Source organism: Amblyomma maculatum, chromosome 4 (genome assembly GCF_055883805.1).
Source record: "Amblyomma maculatum isolate TAMU_Amacu chromosome 4, ASM5588380v1, whole genome shotgun sequence".
In the NCBI taxonomy this organism is placed as follows: Eukaryota; Metazoa; Arthropoda; class Arachnida; order Ixodida; family Ixodidae; genus Amblyomma; species Amblyomma maculatum.
The window spans coordinates 40,348,788-40,376,618 of NC_139347.1; the positions used below are offsets into that span (position 1 = coordinate 40,348,788).

At 41.5% G+C, this 27,831-nt stretch overlaps 1 protein-coding gene across 1 annotated transcript in view; it reads left to right on the forward strand.

Moving 5' to 3' along the window:
• Positions 1 to 249: 249 nt before the first annotated feature.
• LOC146190804 (sorting nexin-25-like) overlaps positions 250 to 27,831 on the forward strand; it is a 33,126-nt gene continuing 5,544 nt past the window's right edge. Inside the window, exons 1-21 of the mRNA XM_084601183.1 lie at positions 250 to 670; positions 748 to 948; positions 1,043 to 1,218; positions 3,507 to 3,638; positions 6,596 to 6,765; positions 9,968 to 10,154; positions 10,866 to 10,939; positions 11,053 to 11,129; positions 11,516 to 11,617; positions 11,753 to 11,847; positions 12,166 to 12,205; positions 12,312 to 12,431; positions 13,102 to 13,249; positions 14,212 to 14,399; positions 17,535 to 17,666; positions 18,925 to 19,053; positions 19,129 to 19,242; positions 19,794 to 19,930; positions 20,462 to 20,530; positions 25,086 to 25,226; positions 25,921 to 26,102. Coding sequence (XP_084457309.1) covers positions 641 to 670; positions 748 to 948; positions 1,043 to 1,218; positions 3,507 to 3,638; positions 6,596 to 6,765; positions 9,968 to 10,154; positions 10,866 to 10,939; positions 11,053 to 11,129; positions 11,516 to 11,617; positions 11,753 to 11,847; positions 12,166 to 12,205; positions 12,312 to 12,431; positions 13,102 to 13,249; positions 14,212 to 14,399; positions 17,535 to 17,666; positions 18,925 to 19,053; positions 19,129 to 19,242; positions 19,794 to 19,930; positions 20,462 to 20,530; positions 25,086 to 25,226; positions 25,921 to 26,102 — 2,644 coding nt within the window. The 5' untranslated portion in view covers positions 250 to 640. The remainder of the gene's footprint in view (positions 671 to 747; positions 949 to 1,042; positions 1,219 to 3,506; positions 3,639 to 6,595; positions 6,766 to 9,967; positions 10,155 to 10,865; positions 10,940 to 11,052; positions 11,130 to 11,515; positions 11,618 to 11,752; positions 11,848 to 12,165; positions 12,206 to 12,311; positions 12,432 to 13,101; positions 13,250 to 14,211; positions 14,400 to 17,534; positions 17,667 to 18,924; positions 19,054 to 19,128; positions 19,243 to 19,793; positions 19,931 to 20,461; positions 20,531 to 25,085; positions 25,227 to 25,920; positions 26,103 to 27,831) is intronic.

Genomic DNA, 27,831 nt, shown 5'->3' on the forward strand with positions numbered 1-27,831 from the left:
CTCTACAATATGGTAGGCTAATCGATTTTAAAACATAGTGACGCAATTCTGTGCGTCTCTCTGATAAGTTTGAAGCATATGGACCTTTAGGAAATACAGAAAAAGCTGCAATATATTGTAACTAGCAGATGTGAAGCAGTAGGGGGCGTAAGTTTCAGCTCTTTTCCACAGCCACAAAAACTTTAGTGCACGACCCTGGCAAAAACGTTAGATCGCATAACGACTGGCAGAGGGAGCAACAAGCGGCAACTCAGGAAGGGCACGTGGTACACTTGTTAAGTGGCGAAGCATCTCTTCCTGTGTGGACGCGCGTCCGCATGAGCTGAAAGAGAGCCCAGTCTGCCAGATTGTGTTGCTTTCGCTTGGTATATAGCAAACATGCAGGCACGGACCTTCAAGTATATCTGCGCTCTTCGGAAGCATCATCATGGTGCTCTTGGATGAGCCAGACGTCCACGCCCCCAATTTCGGGGCTCATGACAGACTGACAAGCGCGCTCGTCATCACAGGCTCTTCACAGTGCTAACGAACGGTTGCGTCGTTCACATGGTTCTCATGAGATACGCTGAGGAAACTCACGTGATTTTCTTGCCTTGTAGGTAATTAGCAAGAAGTTTGTTTCACGCTGTACACATGAACCATGGGGACACTGGGAAGGAATCTTATCAAGGTAATAACGGTGCTGATATGGTTTATCATTAGGTGCTTTTGCAGTTTATACCTAATGTATTCGCGTTGCTTTGGCAGGGAAGCTTCGTGGTATGCATCGCTGCAGCGTTGACCCACTATTATGGTCACTTGGACACAGCAGGAGTAGCTATGATGTATGTTGGAATGGTATCAATTGGTGTCATCTTGGGCTGTCGAAGCGTGCTATGTACCGATGACCAGTATCCTATTATACTGAGAGAACACGACGGAAACCATTTGTTAAAGCAAGTACTGCAGGTGATTATGCTGATTTATAATCGAAAGAAAGAATTCCGTCATTTGAAGTAGAGTTGCGAAGATACGTGCGCTTCATGTCTTCTCTTTTGCGCAGGAAAAGATGAAGGAATACAGTCGTATGGACGGCATCGAGAAAGCCAAGCACGTCGTCTTCTCTCGTACTGTCGACTCGAAGATAAACGAAATCTTTGATTTGGTCTTTAGAGATTTTATACTTCCATGGTACAAGCACCTCGTTCCTGACCATCGTTGTTTCTGCATGCTTCTCAGGTGATATTTTAGTAGTGATTCGGTACCTATGTATTCATACGTTACATGACTGCTGCGATCTTTTTGTCTCTTCTATTGAATCTGCTTGCCTTGTTCACGTCATTGACTTATGTCTAAATGGTGGTGTGTGCAAATGGGAAAAAATGGCTGTTACCCACTGTAGGGACTGCAAATGCAAAAAAAAAAAAAAAAAAAAAAAAAAAGTATCTTATATAATGTAATTGAAGGCAGGAGACTTATTTGTTAAAGTGAACAGTGAATTAAATGTGAGATGATCATACTAAAATGAGGGAAGAGGGCTCTAGATAGGTGCGGCAAATGAGAAACCTCAAAATGACATGAATCTTAGGCAAGAGCTTTAAAAGTTGTAGGAATAAACTGTAGTATATAATTATATATTGTAAGCACATATTCTTCTTATTCTGTCTAATCCTGAAGCATCAAACGAAGGACATACTTGCAGACAATGGCTATGCCAAGTTGTTGAAGCAGATCTTCTAAAAAAGAGAAATGATAGGGCAGCAGAAAATCATGCATAGTTTAGGCATGACTGATAAGCGGTAGGTAGAAATTAATTTCAGAATATAACTGTATTAAATAAACCTTCAGTTGATGAGGTCAGCACTACTCCAGGCGAAAAGGTGCTAGCTAGTAGTAGCAGGTTCAGAAAATTTTTGCACCAGTATTCTGCGTGTGGAACCTAGCCTCCACATGCAGATTACTGGTGCAAAAATTTTCTGAACCTGCTACTACTAGCTAGCACTGTTTCTCATACTAGCTAGCGAAAAATTATAGTGCCGTTGTTTTCTTCTGTTGACTTGTTAACATCTCTTGCTGGTGTTTAATTTTTTTCATAGTTTTTCCATAGTGCAGTATTCCTAACATCTGTCCTGCACACAGCAGTGTAGTGATGATGATGATGAAAACATTTATTGAAAGCCACATTGGCTTAGATTAAGGGATCTTGATTCTTATAGCGCTGACGAAACACCACAGGAAGAAAGACACAAAAGGACAGAAGGACAGAAGCTTCTGTCCTTTTGTGTCTTTCTTCCTGTGGTGTTTCGTCAGCGCTATAAGAATCAAGATCATGTACCAACTAACCCGTCAAAAAGTCCTGCTGCAGATTAAGGGAAGGCTGAATGGGTCCCTAGTCCGGGACACCATTGGTAAAAGCCGCTGCCCGTGCTCTTTCGACAAGGGCTCGTTGTTCCTTGAGGTCCGAGCTGGACAGGGCCGCCTCCCAGCCTTCCCACATTGGCTGATATTTATGTCAATACTGGTATTTTGTTTGCAAGCCCATACCATATGGTATAAGTTTGCCTTCTGGCCACAAAATTTGCACTGCGCCAAAAAAGACGCAGGCTCAATGGCGTGAAGTGTTGCTGGATTATTAAATTACATAGTTTGTAACCTTCGAAGGTGACACTCTTCTGATATACTAAGACCCTTAGCGGGCTTTGGGAATGTCTGCCTTTTAAGGCGCAAATGCTGTAATATCTCTGAATATGTTGTTAACAAAGAGGGAGAGGAAAAAAAGTTATTAATTTAAGTAATTGCTTGTGTAATAACCACACAACTAAATCATAGCAGCTCTGAGAACAGACGTTCACTTCTTAGTGTCCATTATGTTATCGTATCAGAAGCTTTCACTGTTTGCTGTCTCTAATATTGCGTGGTATTTAATTGTGCTGTTTTGTTATAATTTAAAAAATTCGTAATTTGAACATTTCATCACAAGCTGTTTTGGCTCTAATCGAGTTAGGGTTTGGAAAGCAATATTGTTGTGCAGTTCAAAACAACTTATCATTGAGCACTGAGGCTTGTTATGTTACATCAAAATATTTTTGTCCTCAACCATTGTAGTTACTAACTTTAATGCTTCAGGGATTTTCCACATTGGAGTCATTTTTTAATCTACATAGCACATCACTGCCTCCACTGCCAGGATATTTTGTGTATGTATGTGTATGTGGCATGAAGATCTCTATTTTGAATAATGTTTTCAAAAAATAAATTTTGTACTGTGCAAAGCATATCATAGCACTACGTAAAATGAAATGTATTATGCATTTCTGTGTAATTTTTTGTTGGGTCACTGGAGGTGCTTTGCTGCATTCATGCAGATCTTATCCAAAATAGGCTTTTAAATCCAACATCAATGTTCTTTTGAAAGGCTGGAGATGGTACACATAGGTGTCATTGTTTGCCTCAGTTGGGCAGCTGTTTTGCTGTCTTACCTGGAGATATATATTGCACTATGACGTACGACGGCAATCATTTTTTAGGGGTGAAATCTGGCGTGTTTTACGGAACCTCAAGGACCGGTGCCGCAAGATTGATGATGTCAAGCTTTTGACTGATCACATGGTTAGGAAGGTTCAAAAGCATTTTCATGCAGCACGGATAGCTACTGGAGGGTGAGATGCATATTTTTTATTGCATGGTTGCTTTAATGATGCATGTTAAGCTCGAGCCATTGCATAATCTGTGCTTACTATGCTTGCATACCACTGGAATCTCATACCACTTGACCAAATTGGTCAAACAGGCCATAGCGGCAAATATTAGTTAGATATTGGGGGTGTCTGGCAAGTTTAACTGAATTGAGCCAGCTTATGTGTACTGTGCAAACATCATATAACTATTCAGGACGTCGGACAGAGCACAGCAGCATTTTTGAAAGATGTGTTGGTTTATAGAACTAAATATATTGCGAATGTCCCTCGTTTCTTTTTTTTTTTTTTGCAAGCTGAGTACCTTGCAGAGTATTCCGTGCAAAAGAGCAAATGGAGGAATCAAGCATTTTAGAGTGCTTGAAAATTTTGCCAGGCACCACAGTTGTTCATTTAAATACCTACAGACTTTTCTAAGTCTTACGTAGGATGTACGAGTTTGGAAGCATCCTATGATGTTGCAAACCATTCCCCCAATTTTATAGAAAATAATTTTATTTATAAGAAAATTTTGAATCTAATTAGAAGCACAACTTTCCTGATGATGCCTTGTGCCGTTATAAAAGGACAGTATGAACCATCTGTGGCATGACTGTGAGCACCCATAATGTGGTATTGACTTCCATTGTGTACCCATGAAATTACAAATCCATTTCCAAACTAGATAGCGGCTTTCATAGCCTTGTCATGGTATTGATACTTGACTATGCCTGTCACCTTTGCTAGGTTTTTGTTCACGGGTTTGGCCTTTCGTATTGGCCTTGCTTTCTTTTTTGTGCGACCAGTTCCCGCATCCGACGCAATGCGACTCTTGTGTTTGTAGCCGTATTGACTTCGTAGCGGGATGGCATGCTTGAAGCTTCATCAATACTTCCAAGTGTTCTTGAAATTGTACACGCCAAAACTTCCATTCTTTGGGCCATTGAGAAAGAAGTACAAGTTTCGATTTTGTGCCACTTTTATTTATGATGTCAACATTCTGCATCGTGGCAAGGATAACATCAAGGTCTGCATTGCTTCTTAAGTACACCAGGGATGTGTACAAGCTGTAGACAATGAGCCAAGCCTGGTACTTTGTAGCTTTAGTCTTTCTAAGGGGTCTCAGAGTTATCGTTCAGTGAAAGGCACAACATCACTGCAAGGAGGGTGTTTGCCGTATGATCCCCCTTGTAAATCTATTGATGGCACAGGAGGCAATCATTTCAAGTGCTGACTTCCAACAGGATATTTTAATCACCATGTTCGCAAAAGAAAGGTTATGAACGCAGGGAGTGAGGAGCGAATAATAAGTTCACGATAAGCTTTCTGAATCGTGTCGTCAGCAGGAGCATAAAAGAACGGAAGGCATTTTTAGCAGCTACTTCATGCGTCACCAAAGCTGTGGTAGGCTGAGCCACTGATAATGAATGCTCCTGCTACATCTGCGTGGTTAACTCTGTTGGGACCGTCGGAAAACAAGTGATTCTGAGTGGTCTTAGAAATAACTTTTTTTTTTTTTTTAATTTTATAATTGCAGTATTTATCAACTCTGGTGTAACATATGCCATGTTGTACTGAGCTAGTTAAATGTTTTGTGAATGGGGATAATCTTAAGCTTCATACATTGCACAAAAAGCCTTTTAGTGCAAACTTTTGGGGAAAAACATTTGCAAAAAGTTGGAGCATGGGTGTAAAAATAGGAAATAAGAGAAATTTGAAATATACAAAATGTGGAAGCAGAATGTCTCCTCTCTTGATTTTGAAAATATGGCTTTCTTATATTTATCTTTTTGGTGTTTACTCTTACAACACCATAAAGTAAAATAGGGGGTAATGAAAGGCATTGTCAGATAAATTAATAATGATTTACACAATTCTACTGTAACATACACTAAAATGTGGCTATTTAGATAATTGGTCAAATACATACAAATATCTTTGTACATGATACAAAGAAAAGCACCAAGAAAGTAAAAGAAAGGCAAGAATGTCAAAATAAAACACTGCGACCAAATTAATTCAGGCTATGCAAAAAGGCTGCACTTTCTCAGCTCTAAAAATTTGGTGGAGATACCTGAAGATTTTTAGAGCTGTTTGGAAGCAGTGATCATCATTCAGTTCCTACAGAGGTTGCGAGTATGATGTATCCACTCTCCCAACTCCACTAACAAAATGCTGTGCAGCCAAATTACCATGGAACTAAGTTATGTGCTGAGGTCCATTATGAAGGTGTGCCATTCTCTTAACAACATTGTTAAATTGCTGAAAACATTAATTTTCAGCTTTTTTTTCTTTGGCTGATAGCACAATTTGCTGAGTTTGCTTTTGTGATCTGTTCGTGCGTGGTTTATGGCTGGCACATTTTGCAGAGGATAATGAAGTGATATGTAGTTTGCCATCAGAATTGAAAATCTTCGAAGCTGTTTTATGAAAGCTAGGTGCTAAAACACCGCTCAATGTTGCTGAAGGAGCTTCATACTTAGTTCTCGACGTACTTCGTACATAGTTCTAGTACTTAGGATCCTGCTGATATCATCCCAGTACTAAAGAACTGTTTCACGGAAAGGGGTTCTGGTTCTAGAAAACTGCTGAGCGCATACTTGGCAGGATATAGTTAGTAGTGTAGAGCAGCTGTTATTAACTATAGTGTTGTTATTTATATAGATTTTAATAGGCTGCCGCATGTTGTCTGACAGGATAAAGAAAACAGTGCCTCAAACACAACCTCATGAGTCGAGAGTGATGCCTGCTTTAAGTACTTATGGTGTGGGGTGGGGCTTTTTCTATATATTATTTTTTACTTTGGTGCTACGCATATCTTCCTCAGTTATTCGTTGTTATGTAAGTGTAAGAGTGTGCATTTTTTGAAGGATATAAACACCTTTTGCTGGCTAAGAAATTGTTGTAGGACCCCTTTAATTGCTGCTGGTGGCTGTCTGCAGAAATGGTGAGAGGCGTCCATTCCCGCTGAGCCCTTTCTTGGAGACCCCTCAGCTGGAACTGGACCACCTGCGCCAGGTGGCTGACTTCCTGCTCGCCTTACTACTGCCATCCGAATACGCCCTCTGCATTTCCGTGCGCCACCTGCTACGGGAGATCCTAGCTTGCCTCGGTAACTGAGCCGATGACCACATCCCCCTTTGAACAGACTCTAGAAAAGTGCCGATTGCATCTGGCACACGATCTTTACATGCCAAGCATTTTACTGCATTGCACAGGCTAGCATATCCTCTTGCTAGCCAATGTCATGCATTGTGCAGGCACATAGTATGCGGGCTTCTTATGTTTTTCAAACTACAGTAGAACCTCTTTATAGTAAAGTAACAGGGACCAGCAAAAATCTTTACTATACCAGTGTCTTTACTATATCAGCTGTTAATGGTAAGATGCCGTTTGGTAACTAAATGGCTACTTACTTGACACGTCTTGTTGCTTAATGAAAAAAACTCTCAAATACTTTCCATCTCTCTCTTATAGTCTCTTCGTCCGATTTTTTTTGGTTATAGGATTTTTTGTTTGCATCTTGTGGAAGTACTTCTTAAGCATGAGGGCTACGTGGCTATGAATACCAAAGAGTTTGATTTCATGTGAAAACTAAAGCGCTGCATGAACACGGCATCATCTTCTGTTGTTTCTGTCAGCAAGGAGGCAATAGATGTGAAATGCGCGCGGCAGTCAAGTGCTGCAAAACCGCACGTGCCGTGCCTCCAGTTCTTGCCACACACAGTGCTGTGAATTTTTGGCCTTTTCTTCCCTTCCCTAATTCTCGTTGCACTTTTACTCTCCTTTATCCTCTGAGCGTCTGAATGGATCGCACCGCCTTCTTTTCATGCTTGTAGACAGCTTTACATTTTCTTTTCCTGTGCGCTTCATGCTTTCCCTCACGGCTCCAAGGCCTACGTAAAGTTGGCTTCTCCTGAATTGTACTAAGCCTAGTGGTAAAGCCATTTAAAAGAACACGTTTTTTTTTTTTTTCTAAAAAAAATTTGCCTCGCAATTCTAGGTAGCGCGCGCGCACGGCGATTTCATTTCGTGGGAAGCCGTTTACACGGCCAGGCGCACTTTACTAGAACCGATTTTTATCAAACATGTCTTTACTATAAAAGGGGGAAAATATACAGTCGTCTATGGCGGGTGAACTGGGACTTCAGGTTCATATATCAGAGTTTTGACTATATCCATGTTTACTATAGCGTTTTTTTTTTTAGTCCTAACTGGTATCGTTTTAGTCAGGCTGGAATCTGCTGATTTTGCATCAACAGGTGTTAACGGAAACCTGATATCTGCAGCAGAGATGAGCAGTCTATTAGGGGTATGAAAGGAGGGTGACATATTAGGGAAGTAGGATAGATGCTACACTGTGCTCTGTGTTACAGCGAGTACAAAGGCCCGGCAGCAAGAGTTGATGGTTAACGGTTGTTGCACAGCATAATGGGAGAATATGAATTGAGGCAGTGTGACGCACAAGGGCACCGCACTTGCGATATGGAGTTAAAAAGGGGAATGTCTGCTGCTGGAGAGAGGGAAGGTCCGAGAAGCACCAGTGCGTGATTTGGTGACTTATTACTTGAGCCCGGATGTCACCACAGCTAGACAAGCGTCACGTGCACATGAATAAACAGCGGGTGTCGTTATTTCAGCATTTGATAAAAACCGTAGTAAAAGAAAGCAACATCATACACATTGTGCAGCATAACAGCTATTTCTGGGTTCCCATCTTGCTTGCTGGAATACGGTATAAACATTCGTAATTTCCTTTTGGGGGGGGGGGGGGGCCATGATTTTTTAAGCCATGCAGAATGGCTGTTAAAAATATGACAAAGGCACATTACTGCTGTGCCTACTTTACTCACATCCTTCTTAACCGTCCTGCCGCTGTGCAACAAGCAGCATCATTGAGCCAGCTATATGAAGACTTCATGCATAGCGTATTTTGGACTTCTGGTGTGTATCTAAGAACTACAATTTGTGGAAACATTTTCTAAAAATTTTGCCACATTTTGGCATTCAAATTGAAAAATACACTTTTTAGCCTTTTTTTTTTTTTTTTTTTTTGTCCCCTCCTTCCCACCTTTTAATGTGTTTGGTTTCACTTTGTGAGATCGACATTGCATTACTGTGTGAATAAAGAGGTCAGTTATAGCATCTAGGCTAGATGGCCATCATGCACAGTATTTTTATAATATCTTATATATCTTGTGATGTTCAGGATATACCAACATTTGGCATGAAGACCTTATGCATGACATGATCTGAGAGTTTGAAAAAGACTGGTGCATGTTTTTGGAACAAAGCTGAAGCAGTACTCTTGGCTTTCAGGAAGTGCAGGCAGACATATTTTTGCTTCATTATAAACTGAGAAATTACTTTAACACTATAGTTAACCTGTTAATCAATGAAAATACTCGAAAGGTTTCAATCAAATCTTTAGATTTTGTAAAAGAAGCCTGAAATGTCACATTGTTTATCAATGTGTGTTTATTCTAAATGTTGTTACGGTGTCCTGAGATAATATGTAAAATCTGGGAAGAAGACTGGATTGCAGTCATTCATAGGGGCTGATATTGACTGTCACAGCTCTAACGAGAATAAAAACTGAAGCATCATTCCTTGCTGTCACTGATTTCAAGCGGACATACATTTTAGTTTATAGTAGGCCGGTAAACTAGTCGAACGTTATGTAATGAATGTAAAAATGAACGTATAAATCACTAAAGATGCATGAAAACAATCAATTATTTGGTATGTTGAGAAAGTCAGAAATTTCACTTTGTTTATGGATGTGAATTTATCCTGAACATAGTTACCATGCTTTTGGATAAATTCGTGACACCCTGGGGGAACGCAAGGTTTTGGCCAGTCGTGGCCGTTGATATTGACTGTGGCTGCTCCATCACACGGGCATGTAATATTAACACTCAGTAAAAAAGCTCTTCCAAGCATTCAGTGTTTAAAATGCATGGCATTGTCACAGTCATTTTTAATTTTAAAATCCTAATTGGAAGCAATTGAGAGTGGAGAAGCTTTTGCCAATGAAGTCACGTACAGTTGCTTTTATTGTTCAGCTGTCTTTCTGTTGACCCAACTTGTATGGCTGAAAGCGGGTAAATATTGTCTAATTAGTTATATTGGCAAAAGTAAAAAATACTCTGGCCTGCTGCAGGCAAGTGCAAATAATACTTCTTCATTTTCATGCTTAAGTTTGGCTAATGTTGCCTTGATATTCTGTGTGTTTACTGCAGAGACTCTTGTTTAGTTAACAGTGAAGTACCTTGGAAGCATTGAATTTGACTTTATGTGTTTGTCTGTTCCAGTTTTTCAACCAACAGTTGACTTAGTCACCGACCCAGATTATATAAATCAGAAGCTTATTGCATACCTACAGTGGCTTCAGGCAGAGAACGAAAAGCACAGCCGAACTTATGCATACGCCGAGACGTGGGAGGATTTTATATTTGTTATTGACACTTGCACTGACGTCCAAGATTTGAAGCGTATGCGGTGAGCTCATTTAGAAATATTATGCTTTGTAGCCCAACTCTACAGTTAACAGTATTAAATAGCTGTCATACATTCGAGGGAAAGATAGTGTTCTTGCAAAAATGACACTGCTTTTCTCGAACTCGTCGATCCAGTGATGAAGCGGCCTTGAACTGAATTAGTGTGTTCATTAGTGCTTGGAAGGCAGTGTGTAAGCTTTTCAATGAGATACTAATACTTAACATGCTGTACGAATGAGGGGACAATGTTGTCTACGATTAAACTGAGCAATTGTAGCGCTTCATTGTTTTTCTTTTTCAAGGAATTTTATGGCAAAATTTTCAAACATTTGGTCCAGTTGGGACGAATGGTGAGACTAATGAATAGACTACTACTATAAATAATCGGTGTTACAGCAGTATGCGGGATGAGGCCTGCATTGTCATGTGCATGTTTTGAAATTTATTTCATGCTTTCTGCTGGTTTTGCTCTTTACTAACGCATAACTCCTGAGGGGTGTTACTTTGTGTAAACTAGTCCTCCCTTTCTTTGGTGGCCTACTTATTACCTAAATGCTAGCCAGTTTTTACAAATAGCTGATGTCGATTTATTGTTTTTAGGAGTTCGGGTGCATTTGCATGTTTCTAGAAATATAGGGAAATGTGGAAGCTGCATTCTGCTTGTGTAGTCTTGCGTGCAGTCTGTTTAACTGCTCGCATTCCTCCTGCGTAGGTTCAATATTGTATCAGAAATTATGCAAGCTACCACTGCCAACAACCTGAAGAAAGCACGAGGCATTAGTGAAGGTTAGTTGCTGTTTATTTCCTTAAAAAAAAAAAAAAAAAAACTGCTCCAAACTGCATTACACATCACAGAATTAAATGAAAACTTTTTTTTTTTTTTTTTTTCGGGAACTCAGATAAGCAGTATGAAGCGCCAAGCACAGCTAAAGGGGACCTGTTGCAATCAAGAAATCTGTCCAAGTACATCAAGCAGGTATGAACAATGGTTTTATGTTTGGACCATGAAATAACTGCGTAAAATTATATGATGAGAGATATATATACAGACCTTTAGAGCGTACTTTTGTTACGAAAAGCACTTCTTCACTGTGCAGTTTTTTTCTCACAATTTTGTTTCCACAGAGTACAGGTAACTTTAGCTTAATAATTTGTAAAGTTCCTTGTAAATTGTAAACAATGCCCTTTTCGATTGTCCAGTATCATGTTTTGTTTCTTTTTTCCTGTGACCTTTTATATGCCGGCAGCATTGACTGCATAAGAGAACTCGCCACATTCTTGCCTTGTTACAAAACAATGGCAACAACATTGTCGGTAGTTTTTTACATTCTCTTCTTCTTCTTCTTTTTTTTTTTTTTCCAGCTCCAATATGCCAAAGCAAGATGTGAAAAGCAGCTTAAATTGGTTGGAGGTTTGGACTGTTATTCACCTTCCGATGAACAAGAAAGCCTTCCAGGACGCAAGGTTCCCTTTATTTTATTATTTTTTTTTATTTACTAGGCAGTTAGCTCTGTGTTTTTCAGATTACTTTTCTATCTGTTTAATATCATTCTATGCATTCTCTTTCATGAATTAAGAGTATTTATTACCTTGCTGCAGGTGTTTGCATTCTCAGTTCTAATGGAATCATCAGTGTGCCGAGAGTATTTGGCCAGGTTCTTACAAGGGGAAGAAGTTGGGAAATCTCTACTGTCGTGAGTGCCACACTTGTTTATTTTTTATTTTTAGCGTTTCTGGAAAAATCTCTGTTGGCATTTGGCCTTAAACCCTTTGACGGGTAAATTCTTTCTGGGAAAACATTCTTTCGTTGCGAGTTTTTATTTATCTATTAACTACTCATGCTTTAAAGCTACACTGTTCTGCCTGTAAGTGCTTACTTTCGATATGATGCTTGAACACACTATTGTAGCCATGCATGTGGCAGCAGTTGTCAAAGGGTTAATGATTGCTGCCCATTGTTGAATCTTCCTCCCTGGTCTTGAAACTCTTTTCTTGTTTGTATCAAACAAAAGGTTCTGGCAAGATGTGGAGAACATGAAACTCTCAAGCAAGGCAAGTGCAGTGCATATATATATATTGTTTTTTTTTTTTTATTTATGCCGATGGTATACCTTGATTTGAGTTTTCTGATTTTGTGTCACCTTGTGGCATTAATCAGGATGAATGGCATCAACTGGGAAATGAGATCTATCAGACATACATCAAACGGCCACGACCTGGCATCCGGCTCTCGAAGGGTGTCCTCAAGGGCATAGAGGCTTTCATCATGGCAAATAAGGCAAGTCTTTTAAGGCTACAAAATAATGGGTTGATTGCTCATCACACTGTAGCTTAATATTGATGCAAACAGGTTGGAACAGAGATCTTTGTAAGCTACTGTGCTAGGCAGTTCTTGGATCAGTGCATATGTCAGACTTACGAAGGGGTCTCTAAAAGTCACTATCCTGCTGCGGTGGTGCAGTGGCTTGAGTGCTCGACTACTGCGCCCCAGGATGCGAGATCAAATCCCGGCTGGGGCGGCCCCGCCGTGGTGGCGCCTTGGTTAATATTTCTGGCTACTTTGCTGGAGTACCTGGGTTCGAACCAGACTGCCGGCGGCTGCATTGCGATGGAGGCGAAACGGAGTGGCATCAGTATGCTGTGCGATAGTGCACGTTTAAGAACTCCAGGTGGTTTAAATTTTCAGAGCCCTTCACTATGGTGTCTCTCATTTCTTTAGGACGTTAAACCCCACAAACCAAATCAAAAGCCACTAGTACCTGTTCTTGCTGTTCTGTTCAGAGTCATTGCCTCTAAAACTAGCTGAGAAGTTTTTCACAACACCCATCTTGCTCAAACAGATTTTCCTTACTGTGTTTTACTGAGCTTCTGTTATTTAAAGCACAAGAGTCAAGGCATAGATACTGTTTGTGAATGAGACGCTCTAAATGTTCTTGTTCCTTTTTCAGGGACCTGAAGCATTTCTGCAAGCTCAGAAGGAAGTATACCAGATTCTTGAAGAGCGCTATTACCACTCCTTCCTGGTGAGCGAGGCTTACCATAGCATGGTGACTGAGGCACAAAATCTTCACCTTGACCTTGGCGCCTACAAAGAAGGCAAAGGACTTTCTTTTTTTTTATTATGGATGGGCATGACTCTACAGATATGGTTCAGTTAGTAGCTGTGATTTACCTTTTTGTGTGTCGGCCGGCATAGCTACCATTGGCGCATGACTTTGTCAGCTGGTATTTCATGTGAAAAAGACAGGCATATTATATTTCATTTAAGTGCACACAGGAGACCAAAATTGCAGTTATACATTCACAGCAGAGATACCCAGGTGTTTAAAATTATTCGGCAGCCCTCCACTATGGCACCCTTTCCCTGTTTCTCCCTTCACTTCCACCTTTCTCTCTTCCCCCACAGTGCAGTCAGGTACCGACCAAGAAGTAAGACGGATACTACGCCTTCCCTTTCCTCAAAAACCAAAACCAACCAGTTATACATTCATGTAGTAAGGTGTGCAATGATTTTGTAGGTTTTGAGGAGGAAAAGTGTAAGAGCCAGGGAAAATAAAATGGGGAAGATTGCAGTTTCTGTTTGTTTGCTTCATTTGAACTTAAAACCAGAGCTGTCGCATCGTAGCTACAGTTAGGTGTCACTTGGAACTGAGACTACATGCAAAAAATATAAATGATTTACTGAGTGAAGGTCAATTCCACGCAGTGAGCTTTGTTTACTAGTCTTTCTTGCGTTATCCTAGAAGAAAAAAATATGCAACATAAACTTTGGTGACCTTGCATTTTAAAAGATAAGTTTAACACAAGAGGGAAACCCTTTCTCATGCTCGTATGTTTGAGAGCCTGTGAGAGCTGATGAGCGTAATTTTGACACCTGGGGGAGTTAAAAAAGTGTAAGGAAAACAAGAAGTGGAGTAAAAAAAAAAAAGTAAGAGTAAAGTAAAAAGTAAAAAGAGTAAAAAAAAAGTCAACATGCAGAGTTTTGCATTTTTTGAGTGCATCCTGAATGAGAGGACATCTGAGGCAGCTTATTGAGTAGTGTACACAATCACTCACAGATGACAAGAGCCCTTCCAACAGTAACCAACAGGAAGAGTGTGTGCCAGCAGTGGCAGAGTCGCCGGAACCGACAGTTGAGGAGTGCTATGCACGGAGAAAGAGCCAGCTGACACGCCTGGAGTCTCGCTTGGATGAGAAACGAAGAGCGCTGCAGGCACTGCAGGCCACTCCCAATTCTGACCCAAAGGTATTTTACCCGAGCCTGGTCATTTGGGTCCTGTTCATTTTTTTTGTCAAGGTGCACTTTTTGAAAGTGCCATTGAAAACCTTTTGCAACCTACATGACAGGGCTTTTAGTCAAGGTCTTGTGGCAGTACATAAATGAGAACAGGGATTACAACAGCAAGGAGATGTGCCCTTGATTTACTGAACAAAATATTTTCCTCAGATCACCCAGACTGTGGATGCATGAGTGTGCGGTGTGTTGCAGTAGCTTGCATCTGGAAGTGCTATCAAGCGAAAAGCACATGGGGCCATATTGTGGCATAGGGATTTCTTGCTTTCGCAAGGCTCTTTTTTAAGGGAGTTCAGGAAGAATTCTGATGTCATGTTTGAGCTCAAACAAATGAATGATGCCATTTAAATGATATGCGCTTGCAACTACATTCGGGCAGCCTGCATTAGGACAGATGGCATGTACTGTCCAAAACAAAAGGGAAAATGAGTATAGAGCAAGAGTGTACTTTGCACCAGTACGTAATTAAAAGCAATGAAAATATGTTCAGAAAAGAGAAGGGACACAGATATTGCATTCATGTGCCCACAAAATTCTCATGCCGTTGGTTTCATTTACCGTCGTGAGCAAAAGTGGAGAGACCACGGCTTCGGCAGCAGGAGTGGCTGCGGGCTGTATCGTGGTGCTGCTACCTCGTGCAGTACGCTAGCTGCTAAAGTGACCCAATGAACGGGAAACTTTACTCTCACTTTCATGCAGGAGCTTGTCAATCTTTACAAATTTATGTTCTGCTGCTGATGGCCTCGACAAATAGAAATGCGCATCGCAAAGTGTCAAGGAATGGCACTGTATATGGCAAACAGCCTGTCAAGCAGCCATTGTGGTGTTCTACTGCACATATTTTCCGCCTACTGAAAGGTTCAGAAGCCCGAAGCAAACAGCAAGTCGTTTGCGAAAGAATGCAGGGCCCCTTCTGCCATCATTCACTCCATAACAAAGAACTAAATCTGTGCTGTATTCTTGTTTGCACATTCAGCAGTTTCGTTGCAATAGTCGCTCATGATCCAGTCTGTCACTGCGAAAACATAGTGTGGCCTCTTGCAGCTTTGTTACAAAAATCCGTGCCTTTTAGAAAAGTGTGGGTGAACAGGCCAGCTATATCAGGAAGAACACAGTGCGTATGCAGGCACATGGGGTCATATGGCACTGACAATCGTGTCCGTCATTATTCCTACAGCCTCCCCACTTTTGCTTACCTGCGATTTTAAGGAATTTACTTAGCAACCGATGAGCATAAATGCATCTTGCTGCTGCAGTAGGTAGGCACTCGGAGCTAAGGATCTGAATCTAAATCATCTTCTGATATGCACTTTCCTGCTCATGGAACAAGAAAGCTTGTTTTGAATCACCCACTGGAACAAGGTATTAGATGCACTAGACTAAAAATGCCGTGCAGGCGAGTTATAAAATGTGCAGAAAATGCCTAATATCGATGAAAATAACATCTAACTGGCCTTTACCACTCAGGAGCGCAACGATTTGACGCCTTGCTGCCACCTTGCTCTGCTAACGTGCAACAGTTTTGGACACTTCGCTATGCATGGTCCTCTTCGTCGTCACCATCAGCAGCACAGCAGCCGAACGCCACTCTAGAATTTGTCAAGGATTGATAAGCACACGCGCAAGAGTGAGGGTGAAGTTTTGCGTTATGCTCAACACTCTCGCAGCAATCGGGGGGCACGACATAGCAGAGAGGCGGTGCCGTCCCACAGCTGCTCCTGCCTCCGCGGCCATGGTATCTCCACTTTTGTTCACAGCTGTACAAAGCAATCGATTGTAAAGGTTTGAAGCTGTTGCCTAAGATTTCATGAATTTCTAATCTTCATGCTGATATACAGTGGAATCTCGTTGGTAAGGTTCTCGCAGAGGTTATTAATGAAAACATACTATCTGAAAATCGTATTATCAAAAAGAGGCTCCAGAAAGTCTGGAACAAAACGTATCTTTATCTTTATTACAGCACTTTGAAATAATCTGTCACTTTGCGTTGGAATTGTTCATTTTCAGTGTCCATAAGCATGCTGTTCTGAAATTCATGAGCCATGTGAAAATTCGTTACCTCTTCAGGGCATCAACTAGGAACACACAAAAAAAAACTTAATATGTTGAAAAATGTATCAGGCAGGATTGCATCAAGGTTTCACTGTATTGGCACATGGTGTAGAATCTCCTCTCTGCCTTCTTTTAGCGTGGTTTTCGTGCTGTGACATCCTAAGTTGCCCGAGTTTCTTCAGTGGCCAGTACTTTGCTTTCTTGCATTGGAAATGCCACCTTAAAAGTACCAGTGATTAGATATTGAGTTACCGTACCAATCACATCATTTCTGATTGGTTTGATGTGAACTAATTTACTACTTAAGTAGAACAAATGCTGTTAATGTATGGTGTTAAGCAGTAAATTAAAGTGTGTTGCATATATGCAGTGTGTGCTTACAATAAAACAGAATACTTCAAGCATTCAAGATATGTGTTAGTATTCATATCCTTTCTTTATGGCAGAGAAGGGAATCACCTAGCGTTAGTTAAAAACTTTCTCTTTTAGAACTTGGTGCCACTGGGGTACGGGAAACTGTCATATACTTTTGTGCTTTGTTGCTCTTGAGTAAATTGGAAGGTGAGAACTGTACTCATGTGATCAATGGTATCCCTTCCTAAGTAAGGCAACTGTGCACTCTTCATGCCTTCCAGAGGCCGCACAGTTGGCAGCTTTCAGGTTTGGTCTGGTGGCGAAGACAGGGTTTGTCTGGTTGGCTGGTAGAAACTGTCCTTTACCCCCGACAGGCGTAGTTCAAGCGGTGTACTTTCTTCTCACACCTGGCAAGTTTTCAGTCCCTGTTCTGCTGGGCACCTGCAGTGGCATTGCCTACTGTTGTCTGCAGCTTGTATTATGACAGTGATCTCGCCCTTGGCTTCTGGCTTCCTCTGTGGGTGCCGTGCAGGAAAGGGAGTGCTGTCAAGATGCGTCACCCAGCACAACCCTCCGTACCGGGCTCTCGCCCGTGTGAATATCATTTTAGATGTGTCAGCACCCATTTCAGCTGAGTCTTTTACGAGCTAGGAAGTGAGCACTGTGCGCATGCATGTGCAGATGGTGCGGGTGCTGGAGAAAGAGATCCAGGAAATGCGAGCCCAATGCAGCTTGCTGACTGACCAACTGAGACGAGCCCACGACTGGATCCAGGGCCTGGGCAAGTGGACGGCCACCATACACAGCTCGCAGGTTGTGGTGGAGAAAGCTAATTCTTTCGTCTCCTTCCTCCTCCCAGTCCCTCCCCTCCCATGAATGGGTAATGAAAAGCATTTGTTCATTTTTGTGCTCCTCCTAATTGCTGGCCGCCTTTCACAGCTTCCCTTGCGTTAGGGTGACTTGTATTGTGTCACTGGCACTGACTTGCACCAATGGCTGATCTCAGTATACTCGAGAGGAGGAGAGAAAAGGCCTTTGTGAGCACAGGGCTGAGAGAGAAGATAAAAAAGGATGACCACAAAGCAAGATGAAATATGATTGGCTAAGCAGTGTTTTCAAAGTGAAGTGCAGACAAGGGTTTATAACATGCAATGAAAATGAGGTGGAAGTAAATGGTGACTTCAGTATGTATGCACATGTATGCACATGTATTTATGTTGTTAGTTTCTACATTAATACTGAGACATGGTAAGGCTATGTAACTGCTGAAAGAATATTTGTCACCATTGGCAATGGTGGAGCAGCTGTGCCATGCACCAAATAGAACACCCTGCTTCATGCTGCTGCAAAAAGAGTTTTTGCTCACTTCTTTATGACACCTGTGCCAAAAGGTCATCGAATAACTTCGAAGTAAACTTAAGATGGCACCTTCAAACGTTGGCTGCGTGCTTCTTTCAGGACTATGCCACTAAATGTAGGCATATGGAAATATTTGAAATTTCAAATAGTTTCTGGACAATTTGTTTTTTGATTTTAGTTGTACATTTCGAAGTTCTGGCTGGTCAAGAAAATATTCACCGTGTGTGAAATACTTGCTTTCATTTTTTGACATGCTCCTGAAGGATTGTGGAAAACTTTGAGCTAAAGTCTGTGGCTCCTGGCTGCCGATTTCTTAACAAAGAATTCTGTAAACGCAAGTTGTTAGTTTGACACTTCACTAACTTAACAACCAGCTCACTTCAGACACCATACAGATGTCAGGTTTGGCATTACTTCTGGTGAGGTGGGGATGAAATGGGTATCACAGTGCTTCATCACCTACTTCTTGAACACACACAAACACAAACACACACAAAATATTCCTGTCATGTATGTCTTTTGCTGTGGCACCTTAATGCCTTGTGGTTTGGAACCAACCAAGCTATCCAGAAAAGTACAAGGCAGCAGGACCTCGCATATGTTTTGCAGGTGTGTCCGACTAAAGGATATCACTGTCACTGTCGGCTTTTCTATGTATGCGTAAGGAATTGTTATTATATGTATATATGACCACCCTTTTTTTTTTACTTAGATTGTCAAAGACTGCAGTCCTAAGCCTATGCCATATTTTACCATCTTGGTGAGCACTCCAGATCAAAGTGGGTGGGCTGTTACAAAGACAATCGCTGACTTCCACTGCCTCCGTCAACGCCTTTTGCCGGTGAGAGTGGGCCTGGCCTGTGTTGGTAGTTTACGGCTGCATTTTGGAAGTAATTTTAAAAACTTGCCACTGCAGATGTGTCCACAGCTCAAGCAAATAAGCCTGCCATCTGCTAGCAAACCTCGCTTCCGCAGCTTCGACCAAGCCTTTTTGGACAAGACGCAGCCAGCCTTACAACGCTTCCTTGATGTGAGGGCTCAGCTTTATCTTTGCCTGTGTGTGATGAATAGCTTTTCCGAAGTACGCCAGGATGACGGCATCAAAAGATTTTGGATTTCAGATGAGAGCGTATTTTTGAACTAAATGTATTGTGCACATCTCTTTTATCCATGTACCCATTCTGAGATTGGATGCTAATGGTAATTGTACCCTTGCTTGAAACCTGCTGTGCTTTGGGTGATCTTACTGGCCTGTTGGATTAACTTATGATGTAAAGCTGCACAAAAGCAATTAAAAGCACATATGGTAAAGCAAAGCACAGACAAGTGTCTGTTGTCTGTGAGTTCTTGGTGAAGTGAAGTTCTGCATCATAGGTATGTACCACATTGTGCCAGCCTTCTATGTTCAGGGGACTGACATTGTTCTTGCTTTGGTTTTTGTATCAGTTTGGCTTCACTTTGTTTTCACGGGGCTATTCCTTAAAATTCTCTACATCACCTCGTATTAATTCTCAGAATAAGAACGTGTAATGGTTGCCACAGCGTGAACTGTTGTAGAGCACTCTTTGTGAATGTTTTCAGTTTACAATGAAAGAGGAGCATCTAAGCCGAAGTGAGGCATTGTACAGCTTTCTCAGCCAGAGCCCAGATCCGCTGAAGGAGGACCTGCCTGCAGTCAAGAAGAATATTTCCTTCCCTCTGCTGCAGTTATTTCGCAAGTGAGCAGACACTTTATATGCATCGTAGAACTAGGTCACGTCATCTTGATGAAGTTTCTTGTTAACATTGCAACTCATAGGCTGCAGCGGCCATTGCCAGAAAAGTTGACCATTCTTAAGCATATGTAGCTTTGTCTTCATAACACATTATAAACTTCGTAAAAATCTGTATAATTAACATTTGGTGTCATTTCAGCATGTTGCCATTCGTTTGTTGGGTATTTTATTTGGATGTAGATGGATGCAAAATGATTTAGCAGTCCAGCTAGTTTGTCTGGTTGAATGCCCCGGATAGTTTTGCAAATTCCATTCCACCATTCCAGTTGGTTAGTGAGAATCTGAGTGGTGTTACATTGTTAAAGTGACATGAACAATATGAGTTTTATTCCATGGTCCTTTTTATCAACTTACTGTAACCTAGTAGTCTGCCCATTTTTAAAATGCTTGCTGAACCCCTATTCAAGAGATATGCAGTGGTGACGCGTTTGTGTTCCAACTTTATTTTTTAAAAATTTTTATGCTATTGAACAGCCTGTCCGGTCCTATCCTTCAAGACAGCAATGAAGAAGATGATGACCTTTATCTCTACGATAAGGACCTGTAAGTATTGCTTGGCTGCACTCCGTTTGCCATATGTTATGTAGTGAAGTTCTTTGGGTCTCTAAAATGCATTTTGCAAATGCATTTTGCACTTTCTGTGTCAAACATTCCAGTTATGCTAGCTCTTCATGAAATGCCGAGCAGCTTTTTAAATAGTTAAATACATTTGTAAATGGTTTTCTATGCCATGTGTTCTGTGTGTGTGAATGTGTTCGATGTTGTTTAATTATAGACTCAGTAATGTGAACTTCCAGTTCATTTGAACTGGTGCTTCACAGTCATGAGTGTATTAAAGCGAATCCCATTAATTTAAATGACCCCTTTCGACTTTTAATTACCAAAAGTCGACTGTATAAGGGAATGTTGTGGCTACAACATAGTGTTACTTGTAATCCTTAACTTATGTAACTTGGTAAGCTCTTTTTTTCATTGCTAGAGGCCCGGTCCTACACACAGAACGGCCTGAGTAGCCTCAATATGTGTTCAGTGAAATCATATTTACATGAATACATGTGACGCTTTTTTTTTCTATTCTGATCATCTGTTTCAGAATGTACCTTGTGTTACATTAGGAATTATTTTACGAATATAGCGCAATATTTTTTCCTCTGCTGAGGCAGCTATAACAAGTTCACCATCAGGCTTGCAAGCTGCTAGAAGTCAGATTTTCTGTGTTCTTCGAGTTGTGCAGCAACTCCTCATATATAATATGTCTCCTCATAAAAAGTCTGGCATTGTTGGCATTATGAGTGAAAAATCATTGGCATGGCTCTGGTAGGTCACATGGCAGTTACTGATGGCAGGAGCTGCAAACTCAGCTCTTCTTTGAGATGGAAGAGTGAGACAGGAATCGAACCCTACCGGACCCTTTGGTGATGAATAAAACATGCTACTCCTAGGCTACACAGGTGCATCCGTGCAACTTGGTTAAAGAAGGGCTTTATAGCCATCTATGTCAAGTGGTCTTTCATATAATTGAGTAGTTTAAGACTTTATGCTAATGAGTATGCATGGGATAACAGAGGCACAATTTAAGGGATTAGTGACTAAGTGAGTAAGAAAGAGCATCTAAGCAAAATATCTGTAAGGGGAGCTGCAAACGGCAGTCATTAATGCTGTGACGTCAAACCTTTGAAGGCAGAGCCAAGGTGTCCGCTCAATATTTTTGGGCAGTCTCCATTCTTTTTTTTTTGAGCCCTCAGCTTTAGTTTAGTTGGCTTGAGTAGGCTGAGCTCACATTATAAAAATAATTGCTTTTTTTAATTTTTTTATGAGATCTCAAACTTCCCCTTCGTTGCTGCGTACGTGAGATATTTGGAAACACTAGTCCCTGTTGCCATAGACAAAACCAGTCCTATCTTGGGAGACTGTAAGGCCACCTACAAAATAGGCAAAAACACTTGCAGAGGTATTATTTTTTTTTTTGTACGGGCCGCCCAATTCAAAGGGAAAGCCGCCACATACCCAAATCCACATCTGTCTAGGCGTGCAGCTTCTTGTTTATTGACCCCTTATCATTTATATTGCACACTTTATACCAAGATGGAACACTGTGTTCTTAAACACCTTGGATAACCAGTATGTATGTTTAAATACTGTGTGTAATTGTGCTGAATATTTACTGCATTTTTTGGCAATTTATTTGTGAAAGGGCTTGCCTCTCCAGTTGCGCTGCTGTTTCATTTTTATTGCTGTTCTGTCTTACTGCAGTTTCAAGTGACTCAGCAGAGCGGGGTTGAAACAAACAAAAATAGTTATAGACAAAAAAATGCGGAAAATTTTGGCTAAAATTTTATTAGCTTGCAAAAGCTGTGTTGCACAAGTTTTGTTTTTGTGTCGCCTAGCTTCGTGTATTTGGTTGGAATGAGACATACATTTATTATTAATAAACCTATTCTTTATTGTTATGCTGTGTGACTGAAGTGTCGTGCTGTGAAGCCTACTGTTCCCTTAGCAGCGCATTGCCATGTAACTGTTGACCAGTCACAGCTGCTCCATAAGCAAAACAATGTTCCGCTTGGGATAGTAACCTCCAGATTACTGCTTTTGCAGTAGAAGAGGTCAGGGATCTCTTCAGTAGTCTTAATATTTGCAATACAATCTGTTTACTTGCTTTACCAGAAAATTGAGAGGCATATTTAGGGTACCCTCGAAATTGCATGTCCTAAAAGAAATGTTAGCCGGTATTCTTTGCACCATTGGTTTATTATGGTCTTAGCTGTTACGGCACCATTATGCCATAAATGCAATATGGCCGCTAGTCAATTTGAACTAGTTTAAAAGGACACTATGGCATGGGCACAATCTCTAGAGTAGCAATGGGGGAGGATTGCTGTATGGGCTGCATGCATGAAAGGAAGGGTCTGCACTTCCACTTGTTAGCCATCTTTCTGCATAGCGTAGTTTAATGCCATGCTTTTCTAATAAGGGTGAGTGTTAACAGGGGCATTGGAAGCTTCTGAAACAATTTTTTAGTTGGGAAGAAGTACCGGTTGAAGGACATGAAGGGCTGTCAGATGTGCCATAGTGCATAGCAGGCAGAGCGCAAGGATGAAGCTTGGAAATGGCTAGAGATTGGCAGCCTCATTTTAAATGGAGATGTCCCTTTAACATTTTCTTGCTGCGAGAATATGGGGTGAAGATAAGCTACTTTTGAATGCCACTCTCGTGTCTTTCCTGTTCGTTTTGGCATTTGAATACAATGTGCAAATTGCTGAACACACTTGCATTCTTGACAAGCCATAAGGCAGAACCTTTATGTCTTACTTTAATCAGCCAGTAAATGCCCTTGCATTTCATTATCGTTTGCAGCTGACCATACTGCCACTGTTTAAAATAACGGCTTGAGAGGCTAGTTGGTGCATCATCGTATTCAGATATGTGGCGCAAACAAACACAAACACAGGAGAAGATCCACAACACACGCGCACACTACCAACTATAAGAAGAACCGGAAAACACTTCCTCTTCTACACTCAGGCACGTCTCAACTTCCTATTCTTCTCATCTTCCTCTTCTTTGCCAAGGGGAAAATGGCACTCTCTTCCTCGCAGACCATAACCTTGTCCAAACATGGCGGTGACCAATCTCTTCTTCCTCTTCTTCTATTCTTCCTCTTCTTTACCAAGGGGATAGTGACACTTTCTTCCTCTCAGCCCAAAAAACATCGACCAAACATGACAGTCACAAATTCTATACTGTCTTGTAAATCCACACCTCTGCATTGCCCAGTAACTCCTACCACGCTAGGTGTTGGCAAGATAAAGTTTCTCAATACATAGGGACTACTTAAGTTATGGGGTGTAGATGGACATGTCCTACTGTATTTGCTGTATTTGTGTGGTGGTGTTTTTAGTGTATGACTTGTGACTATGTGGTGATATTTGCCTGTCCAGCGTGGTAGGAGTTACTGGGCAATGCAGAGGTGTGGATTTACAAGACAGTATAGAATTTGTGACTGTCATGTTTGGTCGATGTTTTTTGGGCTGAGAGGAAGAAAGTGTCACTATCCCCTTGGTAAAGAAGAGGAAGAATAGAAGAAGAGGAAGAAGAGATTGGTCACCGCCATGTTTGGACAAGGTTATGGTCTGCAAGGAAGAGAGTGCCATTTTCCCCTTGGCAAAGAAGAGGAAGATGAGAAGAATAGGAAGTTGAGACGTGCCCGAGTGTAGAAGAGGTGTTTTCCGGTTCTTCTTATAGTTGGTAGTGTGCGCGTGTGCTGTGGATCTTCTCCTGTGTTTGTGTTTGTTTGCGCCACATATCTGAATACGATGCCACTGTTTAGTTTTTATACAAGATTCAAACAGTCGGCTTCCTTTTCAGAAACCAGTGTGTGCCCAGAATTTGTCATCATGGAAATTGAATGTTACTTTAGCATTGAGCCTTCTTCTGCCCTCTGTTTTATGCCAGCCCAGTTTGTTTTTAACAGAAAAGTTATACAGTCAAACCTTGTTCTGTCAGACAAGTAAAGAATCTAAAATAGTTCAGCATGGCTGAAATTCGTCACACAAAATTTTGTAAGAAACATGCTCAAAAGCAGAGCAATTTAGTTCCCGAAAAGTTGGAACCTTGGGCAATCCTTGTAGAGAAACGGAAGAGGCCTTTTCAATGACAGTTTCAAAGGTGCTTGTGGCGATTCCGGAGACTGTGAAAACCCGAGTGCCAGACGGCTCCACTTCTCCGCGCAATACTGCTACCCACAACAATGTTATTGGATGGCAGGCCAAGCACCAGCGAAAATGGCTTTTCTGCATTAGTACAGCCATGTAGTGTGAAAAACAGCATGTCAGAGAGAAAGCTTTTGACTTTTTCACCACCTGCTTGAGTGCCATCATGAACGCATGTGGGTTACAAGGCTGCAGCTGTCCATGCTGCTGCATTCACTGTGCTGTAGAAGTTGTGTTGACAGCAAGGTTAACAACCTACCATGCCTTTGAATCTTTTGCTAAAAGTGGCAGCAGTGAAAGCTTGATAATCAAGCGCCATATACTCCAGCTGAGCTTACAGGTGTAATGATCACAATTGACTTGTTGTTTTGCACATGTTTATTTTTCAGGCGAGATGACAAGAAGGATGATGTTGCTGTACCACTGTATGCGCTTGCAGATGAGCTGTTTGAACTTCAGGGAGTCTTCAATTTGCTTCGCCGTGCTTTGATATCATTCGTGCAGACCTACTATGGCAAGCCAATCAACAGGCAAGGCCGCTTCTTGTATATACTGAAAAGAAAGTGCGGTGTGTAGAGTTACAGCCAGCAGCATTTGTGGTTTTTGCACCATGGATCATTAAAAAAGATCTAAATAAGGAAAATTGTGATTATCTTATTGCTCATCACACCCATTTGAAAGTTCCGTGATTAACATAAACTTATTTTTGTAGCAAAAAAAGAAAATTATGTTGGTGCTGTGTGTTAAAGCATGTTTTTTTTAGTTTAAGCATTGTGTTTCTGGAGGTTTATGCTTTTGACTTTTTTTGTGAACACAGTTCTAAATTGCCTTTGCCAATGGGCACTGCTGTGTTTTCCGGCACCAATCTTGTGTAGGGTGTTCTAGCCGTGAGCCACAAACAGTAAAATGCGGTTTTGGAGAAGGTTCATATTTTTCAGGTTACATTTTCATGTCCACCTCACTTGCCTCTACTTTTGTGCTAGCTTTGCATTTAGAACCTAGCTAGCAGCTGGGACATGACGTTGCTCATTTTGCAGGTACTGCATTGCGTGAGCACTCTTGGCAAGTTTGACGCAGGCCGTGCAGGACATGTGAAGGCTTTGGAAGGAACTGTGCAATAAGTGCACTTAATAAGGAGCCAGTGAAAATTGTGGTGATTTGTATTATAATGACAGGCTGCAGCACTCAGTGGAGAGCATGGAATGATGGACATTTCTGCTGCAGGCAACTGCGCGAATGGGTGTCCTGGGTGTTCTCGGAGCCAATGCAAGTGTACATGTTGGACATGCTTCGGGAGTCTCTCTGGCCAGGTGGCCAGTTGGCACCTGAGTGGCCGCGGCGCTCAGAGCAGGACCAACTAGCTGCTCGCAAACAGGCCAAAGCGCTGCTGCTTGAGAACCTGCCACGTTAGTATTGGGACCATTTGTTACTTACTGGTACTAGGATTTCTTTGTCTCGTGAGTTGTTAAGGAACCAAGGGTGGCATAGGCTTCTTTGTGTGAAGCTTGGTGGTGGTAAAATTCAGACATCATACATTTTAATGTGATGATGTTACAGGCATCATTCTTGAGAAATCTGGTGTCACCGTTGTGAGAAAATTGGAGCTTGCCTTTGGTTGGTTGTAGTTGGCAGGTAACGCGGGTTGTCACTGATTGGTCAGCAGGTTGTCATGTGACGTCACAAGACTGCTTGACACGGTTGAGTTGGGAGGTGTCGCCAACTCAGGCTTGTCCTTTGAGATGGGACGGTGGTAGAAATTGATTCCACTGGGGCCCTAGGATTTCAAGCCAGACACTGTACTCCTAAGCCAGTGTTTCTCAAATAAGGGTCCACGAAACCCACGCTCACAAAAAAAAAGAACAAAAAATTCTGTGGTTTAGCTTTTGTTAATTCTAGTTTGTCATTATAGCTTGAGCGCATGGTTGCATGTAGGAAAGTTCTTTATTTTCGCAGCTCATTTATCTTCTGTGCCCATTTATCTAAGACTTATATATAGTGATTACACTAGATACCGTTGCGGTAACTAAGACTGCAGTGGTTTTAGGTATCACTTTGACAATTTACAAACCGGCACTGCTGCCAACTGTGGGTAGCCCCCTAGTAATGACAGATGCCATATTGAGGGCTACACTGGATACTGTTGCTCGGTGAAGCGATGCTGCGAAGTTGCAACGTTGGCGGCACAACTCTTACGTCATGCGCGGTGCACGTGTTGCCCGGCACATGTGCAGTAGCGTCTCCAGCTACGCACGGTAACCTTGGTTTTCAATAGGTCATGCGATAACCCTGGCCTGGCTAGACACAGTTTTGCAAGGTTAAATTGCAGAGGTTCAAAGCAGTCTTTAGTTTCTCAAAGCGAAATAAACATGAAAGGAGTGTGGAAACGGAAAGCGTGCACAAATTAATTGAAAGAGGGAGTTTCTGCTGCTTTTGTTGATGCCGTCATAGGTGAAACTCAAGCTCTAGCTGCATTGCTGGGCGGGGCTACAATGCAAAACGTCTCGAGTCTCCAACGAATGAGCGATGCGATGTTGGGAGTTGTCAGATTTCTTCTAGCACCTTTTGCCTGGTGTGCCGACTTATCAAGTGCACATTTTTAGAGGCCAGTTTAACCGACCTTCTCCCCCAAACTGCGACAGCAGTGTGCACAAAATCACACAAAAGATGACAGTGTCTACAAAAATCATTGCTCCTGACAGTTGCTAAGTGCGTGCTGGGATGGGATTTTTGTATGCAAAAGGATCATTTGCTTGTGCAAAAAGTTCTGCTGCCGAAATTCATTGGAAGTAATCTCTAGTTTATAGATGCATTAATCAGTAAAGGAAAGCTTTGATAATATTGTCGAGACTTAAAGAATGGCCGAACAGATGTGCATCAGTATGTAGAAAAGTGAAGTAATTTATAGAAAACTAACACGACTATGAAAAAGTTTTTTTTCATGAATAGTAAATATTCTTTATACAAACGGCTCTTAACTTTCGAATATGCCTTCTATGTGTGCTACTTGCTTTTGTTTTAGGTTTCTAATAGTTCAGTTTATTCCAAACCCTTTTATTCCCCTTTTTTTTTAGTTTCTTCTTGAATCATCTTATTGCTAATTTTCTTTTATGTCTGCATTTTTTGTGACTTTTCTTC